The 11,256-nt window shown below is 40.0% G+C and overlaps 1 protein-coding gene across 4 annotated transcripts in view; it reads right to left on the minus strand.

Moving 5' to 3' along the window:
- Window positions 1-5,670, minus strand: part of LOC132992667 (mediator of RNA polymerase II transcription subunit 13-like) — an 81,106-nt gene extending 75,436 nt beyond the window's left edge. For 3 of the 4 annotated variants that reach the window (XM_061062139.1, XM_061062138.1, XM_061062136.1), the window contains exon 1: window positions 4,567-5,669. In XM_061062139.1, coding sequence (XP_060918122.1) covers window positions 4,567-4,638 — 72 coding nt within the window. In that variant the 5' untranslated portion in view covers window positions 4,639-5,669. Of the gene's footprint in view, window positions 1-4,566 lie in introns of all 4 variants that reach the window. The other variant, XM_061062137.1, reaches the window with a different exon arrangement.
- Window positions 5,671-11,256: the final 5,586 nt, after the last annotated feature.

The following is an 11,256-nucleotide window of genomic DNA, read 5'->3' on the forward strand; positions in this document are numbered from 1 at the left end:
GAACTCCGCTGTTAATGGTTCTCCCTCTGCCTCGTCTCCTAGCACTTAATTTCTACACCAGACAGTAGCATCATCATTATTATACATGCAGGATCTCTATTGGAATACAGTTGGACTAACGAGCACTTCTTACCTGATCACATTAGACCTGCACTTGAGGACACTTAATTACCATCGAGGGGACACAGTTAGTCCTCTAATTAAGGCCTCTGCCTGTTACCTATGTTTGTTCAAGCATACGTCCTTGGGATATAGGAAGTATTGAGCTTATGTGCATGCGTGTGTGTGTCTGTGTGTGTGTGTGTGTATGTGTGTGTGTGTGTGTGTGTGTGGGTGGGTGGAAGGTTTAGTGCATGTGTGATGCATTTGTGCTACATATGTTTGTGCGAGCATGTGGGTGTTTATTTTTTTTTTCCCCTCTCTCCCCGTGGTGTTTGTGAATGCATATCTGTGTGTGTGTGTGTGTGTGTGTGTGTGTGGATAATATGATGGGTGTTTGAAGTTTGTCTCCAGAGTCTAGATGGTTTACAATGTTTACGGCATACACACACACACACTCACTCACGCACACACACACACACACACACAGACAGACAGGCACAGGCACACACCAAGGCTTCCTGTGTCGTGAGGCGAGCTCTTTACTGTCTCCTCCTCGCATTTCATATTCAGGCTCTGGCTCGAGTCAGTGTCAGAAGAGAGAAAAAACCTGCCCAGTCCACAGAAAAGATGACTGTTTTCTCTCTCTCGCTCACTCTCTCTCTCTCTCTCATTACATTCCTACCTCTTTAATTTTCTCCCTCGCTCTGTCTCCCTCTCAGTTTCTCTCTCTCTCTCTCTCTCGCACACTGAGGCTAGCAGTCAGGAAATGCACATCAGTCATAATACTTTCCTAAAATGAAAACAGATTCCGCTGCAGCTGAAAACATTCCTCTGTTTCTCCACTGTTCCCTCCTCCCTTCCCTGCCCTGTTCCTTTCCCTCTCCTCTCCTCTCCGATCTTTTTCTCCCACATACGAGGGTCTCGTTTGCTTTCAGTCACAGATGGATGATCACCAGCACACCAGACAGTTGTTTTGTGGGTTCTGTGCGATCGCAGCGATCTCAAGTATGTGACATTGGCCTCACACAGAGAGAGAGAGAGAGAGAGAGAGAGAGAGAGAGCATGACAGTAATCTGCTGCTGCCTCCATAAAGTCCCACAGTATGGGCTCTTACGCTTTCTAAAGGTACTTTTTTATTGATGCAGGTTGCAATAACAGCTAGTAAATCAGTGTGAGGGACGATGTTAGTGCGAGCTGGAATGCTGTTTAACAGGCTGTCACTGGTTAGCTACAAGTCCTTTATGTATAGTGTGACCTGGAGGAGAAGGTGAACAAATACCCCACATAAGGAATTGTATTCTTGTCATTTTTGGACCATAACTAATTATGTTAATTTTTTTTTTTGATTGATTGATTGATTGATTGATTGGTCATGTTTTCTGGAATTAAAGCTGCAATTTGAGATCACAAGAACAGCGATTAAAACTATAAGTATATTCACATATCTCCTTTGTGGGTCTTATCCTGCTTTTAATTTTTATACAAAATAAAGTGTTTACCGGCTATATGAGATCCTGGTTAATGATCCCCCTGTAAACATGATCACAATACAGTATAGAGAATGTGTGTGCAAATGTGTTCTGGTTCCTCACCACATTGGAATTTTTTTTTTTTATTACCCTGGTATTCCAGGTAGCAGATCCTGTTTGTTTTGTTTTTTCTGAAAACCAGGATCTATCAGACCCAAGGGTCAGAAACCTGGTGTCATGAACACGTTTCTTAAGTTAAATGTTAAAAAAAAAAAACATAACATGAATAGGGTCAAAAGCAGGAAGAGACTCCAAAATGGGGTTTAATGACCTTGTTAAGATGCTAAGTTTAAAAGGAATGTCTTTTGGTGTTTTTGTTGTACTTTTCCAGATGTCAGTTTTCATTCCAGGACACTTGATGTATCAATCAAAAACTTGTAAAAAGGATGTTGAATGACTTGGAGGCAGACACATCTGGTGGTAGAGGTTCTCCTTCATGTATTTATGGTTGTGGGCGATCTTAACAAATATCTGCTGTTATTTTGTGTCTTTTACTGTTTAATATTTATGGACCTCTGTTGTATTCTATGTTTGACGTCTGGAACTATGTTAGTTGTGCTTCTGCCAGTCTTGGCCATGAACACTCTTGAAAAAGATATTTTCAATCTCAAGTTTTTTCTTCGCGGTTAAATAAAAGTTAAACATATTAGTGTGATTAGACGCAAGCTGATTGGTGTTTAAAATGACAAGAATAAAACCTTAAAAAGGATCATATTTCTAAACCCTTTACTACAGTTGATGATTTTTACATGCACAACACAAAACTGGGAAAACCCCAATAATAACCAGGATACTAGGGCGCACATTAACGCACCTAAAGAGAAGAGAAGGAAATCCTCACATTTTACCAGCCAGGACCAGTAAATGTACCTCCAAATGTATGTATCAACAAAGTTTTTGTGAAATACAAATAAATAAAATACATTTCTGTCAAATAAATCAACTTATCTTTTTCAACAAATCAAGTCAGAGGTGGTTAAAATGCATGCAGGGAAGCATAACTACGCAATAATTTATCTCAGATTCATTAAAGTGTTCTTTTTGCTGGATCAATACACTCAGGCCTCCTCAGCATACCATGTACATACAGTATGTCTAATTCTCAACATTAGTATGCAATCTGTGTCTGTCAGTGTGTCTCTTTGTCTCAGACGTTACCTCTAACCAGGACACTTGGGAGTGTCATTACGGTTTCATTTTCGGTCTTGGACTTCCCTGTAGGAGCCCTGCCAGAGAGGCACCGCTGTGCACCATCCAGTCATAAATATTCTCAACAAGCCGGCTGATGGATGGTCTCTTTCTCCCTCGCTCTGAAAGGGATGTTCACACAGGGGCCAGCACGACGGCCAACAAACGCCACGGCAAGTGAATGAAAGCTTTTCTCCACGAGGGAATAACCTCGGCTGAAGGGCTGACAGAGACGTAATCGCTGTAACGTGTCAGACTGAGTGAATTTAAGACGTGTGATGCTTTGGATTTCAGCGTCGGTGAACAGGAATTTCAAATAAAGATGCTTTTTGAAGAGCTTAGGATTTTATTTAGAGTCCCTGTTTTCTCTGACGGACACAGGAGAAGAAGAAGGGGAAGAAGAAATCAAGTTGTTTGTTGGACAGATTTAGACATTTCTGTAAGCCTCATGTGTCACCTCTCCAAAGTTTGTTTCTCTTCCTGATAACCTACAACAGAGTTTCTTTGGCTTTTGATATAATATGCCTGGTATAACAAACCTGCATGATCACCTAAAAAGCCCTCAGGACCCCTATGTTTGTGTGCTCCTCAGCAGCCTGGACTTAGTCTATACCGCATGCCTTTCCACTCGGCTGCCTTCTGTAGTAGAACAGTTAACTCGCTGATTGCAGGATGAAAACTGTGAAAACACACTGCTCAATCTCCTGCACCCTCAAAACCAGACACTTCTGCAAAAAAAAAAAAAAAAAAAAAAGATGCTGCCTGCTGAGCCAAAAGCCCCTTATTTTACAGATAAACTGAGAGCAAAAGTGCCTGTTTCCGCTGTGAGCTGTCAGTCAAAGTCTTATTCACCTTCCTCCCAAAATGTAAGCCTAATCTTCCAATTCATCACCTGGGGAGCCTTTTATTTGTACATCAACATGTTCAACTGAGAGAACTTACATTTGTTGGCTTTAAAAATCAAACAGAGGCAGCCTTCTTTCCAAGTTAGTTGCTTGGCAATGAGACGAGACTTACAGCAACATTTCCTGAGAAATGATTATTTAAAGAGGGAGGAGAATGTTGGGGAGAGTGAGTCTGTGTCTGTGTGATGTGTGTGTGCCAAAAAGTGCAACAACGTGACAAAACATGTTGTCATATTGGATTGGTAGCATATGAAAATGATATTTTAGGCATTAGGAGGCTTGTATGTAAAAAAAAAAAAAAAAAAAAAAAAAAAAGCCAAAAAATGCATGTTCATGATAATGCCAGTTTGTCCCCCACTGAAATTTGTATTATTATATGTTTAGGGCATGAAAATAACGTGGAAAATGAAGTGGCAAGATTTGTTGTTAGCATTTTACAATTTTGTTTTAAGCCTTATGATATATATTTGTGTTCAGTTAGATATGTTTAGGCCAAAAAGTGCAAATAAAATCTTTTTGTTTGTATAGCATATGAAAATGTTACATTCAAAGCGTCAGGAGTTTTGTTTTGTGTTAGAATCAGATAATAAAGAGGAGTTTTTCTTTGAAATCCATGTTTATTTATCTATCTAAGCTGGGATGTACTGGTTTCGTTTTGAGATATTGTGCTTTTTTTTTTTTTTAACCCTTGGTAATGATTACCCAATAACACCGCCAGCAATTGGTTCACCTTTGTACAGCAGACACACATTTACGCGTGCCTCCCACAGTCTGATGACTTGTCGATCACAGCTGGCTAGCGTGTCAGTGTGACGTGCGTGATTTATTTATTGATACTGTACCAGAGAGAAGATGTTGGAGTGGCAGTCCTCAAGGCTTGCCCCGTTAGCCACCCAATTCGCTGTTGTAGTCATAATCGTCCGCCGTTGGGGTCGTCAGTGCTGGGCATGTCGAAATCCTACATCGGTACCAAACACCGAGCAGGGCTGACAAATGTATTTCCTTAAAACAAGCAGGATTAGAACCTCACCAAGACGTCCGGATAACAGACGAGGGGTTGGGCGTTTTCAGAAAGAAGTGCAGGGCGCATCCATGAAGCCCCAAGCGGATATAATGTTGTAATGTAAATCCGGGGATCAAAACATCGTTACAATCCAGGTCAGGCGGTTCCAAATGTGATCACTGTCAAAAGGCGGAGGGCTCACAAATGTATCCATTTCAATCCAAAAACGTACAGAAGATCAGCCTGTTTCCATATCAGTCTGTCCGCGGATAGTTTGATCAATAAAAGAGCAATAATCCATGAGGGTACGCTTTTTCTCCCGCTCCGGAGAACAGCCCCAACAAAAAAAAAAAGATGAAAAATTCAGAGTCGAAACTTCTGTTAAAAAATGTCCCCCCGTTCAACGCTTCGAGTGACAATCAACTTAAAAGCGAGACATTACATGCGGGATATCTGGTTCCGTCTGCTCCACAGGCTGATGCACCACTTGTGATAGTTTTCGAGAATTGCATGAGCTATTTATAGCCTCCTTTCTTACCACAACCCGTTCCTCTCACAATGTAACCCAGTCTGCCTCGCACAAACAGGCGCTGCGAGCAGGAATGTTTAATCCCTCTGTTGCTCTTGTATTAAACGGACCGCAGACGAAAGAGAGAGGGGTCGCTGAGGAAAAGGAAAAAGCCCCCCGCTAGTGCTCCTCTCCGTGGCAGGCAGGGCGGCGGGTTCCCAGTATAACCCCGAATCATGAGTCAAAGCGATCAGACAAGAACAACTATTCTTACACTCCAGCAGCAGCAGCAGCGGCGGCGGCGGCGGCGGCGGCAAGCAGGAAAACGGCGAGCAGGCTTCTGTAGACGGAGGTTTGAGAAAAAAAAAATCCTTCCTTCCTTTCAGTTTGATATCATTACGAAACGTCCCCGCGCGGTCACAGCAGCCTCAATCTTACACACACATAAACAAAAAAAAAAAAAACTGTGATAATTGTGTTCAAAAGACTCACTTCAAGCCAAAGTGACGGTCCTCGTGCGGCAGTATGAATACGTTTCCTTCTGCAGATTACGACATTTAAAAGCGAATCCTCTTCCTCCTCCTTCCTCGAGAAAATGATGATTTGATCATTGAATTAAATCCTCAAACATGTGCATGGTTTCTTCAGCAGATAGTCTCTCCCTTTGCTTCCTTCCTTCCTTCCTCCCTCGTTGTGTTTATCCCTCACGGCGTGTTATTATATTGGTAAATAAGTGTGTGTCATTCTCACCCTCTTGTGTGTGTTTGTTTGACGCGAAGCGCCGCTGTAGCATTTTTTTTTCTTCTCTCGCGCACGATCGTCCAGCCCACCACGCATTGTAATGTAATGGCGATCGGAAGCGTACTACAGAGACTCGCCCTCCCATTTGGCCAAGTTTGCGCTCACGTGATCAAAGTCTGGGATTACAGTACTGTTTAGTATCTTTGATATGAGGCTGCATGCGACACTGTCGCGCGCGCTGACAGTCAAATGCCCTATAGGTTTTTCTTTTATTTTGTCATCCTTTGTTGTTAATGTGTTTCTTGTTTTTTTTTTTTGTTTTTTTTTTACTGCCGGTTCCTCTGGGTTGATAAAATGCTTGAATAAAGATGATTTATATGATTGCATTTCATCTCTGTGTGGTCCCTCTCTCTGTGATGCATGTGTTACATAATGTAACTGTGTTCCCAGAACAGAGGATGTGACAGAATAGAGGTCAGAATGACTTACTGCGCTCATACTGTGTTTCATAAGAGGCGTCTACGTATGTAGTTTTACACCCTCCAAATATGACATCATTGCATTGGAGTCTTAGAATTTGAAAAAAAAACTTACAAATAAATTGACTTCATATTTATTGGCTGTTTTTGACTGGTCCCCTTATTGCATAGGCCTGCAGAGCCATAGCCAAGTTTTAAGGCTGCTGCAGGTATGATCGGGTAATGTCCCTTGAGACACCAATTTACATTTTATTGTACTATTCACTATTTTCATATCAGTAAAGTGAAATAAAAATGCTTTAGGAAGTATGAACAACATCACCTGAAATGAATAGAGTCCCAACTCAGTTTTGTTTTTACTAGAGGTCCTGAATCATAGCCTGCCTTATCATTAATTTCATTCTAAATTAGAACTACATGTATAAAAAGAACACTGTGGTGTATTGATGAAGATTTACCAGTAAAGAGATTTACTCTTAATCATCAGCTAATATTTTACTATAGTGATAAATCAACTGAGAATTTGTACTTCTTTTCAAATACATTTGGACAATGCAAACCGGCAGTGCTGCCCCCTGTTGGCCATTAGAAAGTAAGCAAATTTGAAGCTCTTCCACTTTGCTTCCCTTTGGAAACCATGAGGCTGTGTCCAACCTTTTATACAGGGTCTGTGGTCTACAGCGTTTACTTAAGGGTAGCGTTTATCTGTAGTAATGGAACTTTGGATATGATCATGTAACTTTTATAACATTGAAGTCTTTTCCAAGTTAAAATTTAGCCACTCAGTGCTCAGTTTCTTTTATTTATTTCTATATAGTCTTAAGTATTTAACTTCCCTTAGGTAGGGTTATAATTGTACCCTAAGGTTGTTCAACTCCATGAATATATTCACAGAGAATGCATTGAGTCATGACCTTAGTGCTTCTATCCTAACTTTATTTAGATTTGAATGAACATTTTAATTATTCAATACAAACAAAAAATGTAATCCCTCTACTCTCCAGTCATGTGGTGCACTGTTTTGTCCACATGAACGAGTTGTGGGAGGTTTTGTTTACACTCTTTTCATAAAAAAACTAGCCACTGTTGTTCTCTCTGTTCTCAGTGATAGCAGGTGGTGCTCTTTGAGGATGAAGAACAAAAGATTATTAATACATCCACAGTTTCCTGAGGTATAGACTGACGAGGCCTTCAAGGAGTCAGTGCATGAAATATGTGTGTCATTATAAATAACGTAAAGGCTATTATATCCTATAAATACATGCATTAAATAGGTTTGGGCTTTCTTGATGTTTGGATGAGAAATGTAACTGAGCTTGCAGGTTCTAGCTCAAATGTCAAACTAACTGTACATTTCCCTAAAAAAAAATATTGTATTCTCTTTTATACAATAAGGGAAACATATTCCTGCTCATCTTTTAAACGACGATACTACAATGTACTTCAATTCAATTCAATATTGACCACACACATACGGAGATAAACTAGCATCTAAAGACACGGTAGAGAAAAGTAATGTTTTAAGGCGGCTCTTAAAAGTAAACGTAATGTTTTTACAGACCTCAGGTCAGCAGGAAGTTTCTTCCACAAATCCGCACCATGGTGACTTAATGCACCTTCACCAGATTTAGTTTTGACTTTAGGTAAACTCAGCAGAGCCATACCTGCTGATCTGAGGGATGTGATTGGGCTGTAGTCAGTGAGCAGGTCAGAAAGATATGGAGGTGCCATTCCATTTAATGCTTTGTAAACCGGAAGTCATATTTTGAATTCAATGCTGTACTTCTGTACTGTACTGTTGTAGATTACTTTTTCTTATGAATTTAGTTTAAACAAGAGAAAAAAGACTAGTGTGTGCACATCCAATCAAATTTAATTCAGGTGCAGGACAAAAAAAAAGAAAAAAGAAAGGGGAAGGTCCGCACACTGTTCTGTCCAGCTCCCAGTGAGCAATTACTTTATTAAGGGCAAAGTTTCATCCAAAGGATCTATTGTTGACCTTAATAAAGTTATTGCTCACTGGGAGCAGAACAGAACAGTGTGTGGACCTTCCCCCTTTTTCTGTAGGAATTTAGTTTTAGTCATGAGAAAATGAGGACCTGCAGACCTTTAAACACTGGGACCCCTTAAGGTCTATAAAAACATTCAATAGTGAGTTTATTCAGTGAATACACTTTTATCCCTCAATCACTATGTCCCTAACAAGAAAATCAAACCAATCACATCAAATTGAATGGGCTTTTTCATTTGCACTCATAAATGTACAATGATTTTTCTAAATGTCCACACTCTTCGCAAATTACAGAACCCTTCATCCTTTTATCAGGCATCCTTTCCAAGGACTTATTTTGAACGTCAGTGTGACTGGGGATTCAGCTGAGGCCGTGTTCGAGACTGAATTAGTTACAGATGGTGACAGAGAAGTCTCTTCTCCCTGCCAGGTTTTCCACTGAGCTCAATCACAGTCTGTACAAATAATAACCGTGCTCTCCTGGAGTGAGATGAGGTCTTGTGAAGTAGCAGCGTCAGCAGCGGAGATAAGTGTCACTGGTGTGTCAGAGCGCCCGTATAATCTGAGGATGAAACCTAAAGTTAACTCAGACGAGGAAAGAAATAGTACAAAAAAAGTTCTTGACTTCTATTTTTGTAATGTTGATAGTATAACTGGTGTATATCTGAAATAATCTTATGACATCTGGAGAAAAAAAATGTTATTATTTAAACAGGCCGATTAATTTGTTTTTAAGACGGGCAAAATTTGGGCAGAAAGTAATGAAGTGCCAAGTGTTCAAACATATGTATTTCCTAAGTCTGATCTGTAAAACTAGGGATTGATTTATCAATAATTCACTTTTTTAATCTTAAAAGAGAATATGTTGTTATATAATTAAGCAATATAACCACAGACCAGTGAAGGCAAGTGAAACAAGAAGAACCAGAAAACCTAACAGAGGAAGAATGTTTACTTTAAGCTCAGTTATTGTTGAGTATGAAACCATTTTAATTAACTCACTGTCATTCAGTGTTCTGACAACATTTCTCTTATCTGTCCGTCTTTTCTCTGCTTAAGAAACTTTTTAAAGTCCTCCTCACTACGCCGATCAGGATTTAGTTCTAACTTTAAGGGGAAATCCTTAGACGATTTCATGATTCCAAGAATTTTCTTAGGATTACATCACTAGGAGCAAATCTTTGTTGAGGATGCTTTATGGACGTGTCCACTGGAGTGCATCAGAAATGTCTGATCTGACCTCCATCCTTCAAATGAGCATCTCCTCTTGTGGACAGACTTTACCAAACTTGTGATTGTTTTAGTTTTTTTACAAATCTGCCGCATGGTGAGGATGTTGCTGCAAACCCATTAATTGCAGGTGTTTCAAAAAAGAGAGAAGCCTCTGTGTGAGTTACTATTCACTGTAAACTGAAATTCACCTGAAACAGATGAACGGGCGCTCCTACGTATGTAACAAACCATGAAATGACGGTGTTTACACTGCAGACCTGTCTGGAGGAGGGGATTTTGCTTTGCTTTTGATCAGAACAGACGGTTACTCGTTACTCGATAGACTGTGAACAAAGCAGCAAACATAAAAGGAAGTATTGGCTGGAATTTGTTTGATGCTAACAGCTGGCTACTCCAGAAACACAGAGATGATGGCATCCGTTCCTAGATGCATACATCCTAGTCATACAATAAAAGACGCTGGGTTCCAACATTGAATCCATGTGAAAAGTGTTTTAAGCTTAAGTTTTTGACAACGTTCAAAGGGCTCAGTTTGAGATTGTTAAAGGGCTTATTGTGGCCCACAGGCCTCTTTTTGAGTAAGTCTCATTGAGCACAAGGGCTGTTTTTGTCAAATTAATGTATGACACAGGAACATATATTTTAATAATATATATAATATATATATAATATTTTGTAGAATTTAGAAGTTCACATTTTCTCAGGGAGACATTTCAACACCAAGCTGCTATCATGTGAAGCCTATAAAAGGATGAACAGTGGGAGTTGTTTGATTCCTATTTCATAATTTATAGGCTGTTCTAGGCTGAGTATCTACATGTACGAGATGTTACCTCTGAGTGTAAACCTAACAGAGCTATTTATAGAGACTCTGGAATTTCTTATGCTGCCAGACATTTCTGGAAAAAATCACCATATTGACATTCCCACTTCATTATGATGTAAGTACACATGTGACAATCTTAATCATACAGCTTTATATAGTCAAGGAAACAGTTAACAGCTGGTATATACTGCCACAGCGAGGGAGCCTTTAGTCCAGTGATTCCTTTTCTATCTGAAAAGCAAGAGGGGGAAAGATATGAATCAGATGGATGAGCGAGGGCTTAGCCTGGCGGTTATTGATCCCTCTGCTCCTGGACTGATCCAGAACTCATTTAGAGACTTTTTTTTTCACCCTTTTGTTCAATACATCCTTTAAAGGCTTCAAAAGACTCTCGCACACATCTTGGCACTCGTGCTGTGGAGCTGATGGGATGAGATGCTATCAGTTTGAATAAATCTATTTCAATATGCCACACATTTCCCCTCATCAGGCCCCCACTGACTTCAACTGTGTGTGAGGAGAAAAGATGCATTACTGCTCTGATTAAAAAGAATGTGTTTGTCTAGACAATGTGCTTAGACTTCTTCTGGGTGGAGTGTATAGGCGTGTGTGTGTTCAATGTGTAGCTTTGTTGAAGTGTAAATGGATCTTTCATTTATTGTGCGCTTATGAAGCTGCAAGGTGCAGTTATTAGAATCAGAATCAGAATCGGGTTTTATTGCCAAGTACAT

This window comes from Labrus mixtus, chromosome 17, assembly GCF_963584025.1.
Source record: "Labrus mixtus chromosome 17, fLabMix1.1, whole genome shotgun sequence".
NCBI lineage: Eukaryota > Metazoa > Chordata > Actinopteri > Labriformes > Labridae > Labrus > Labrus mixtus.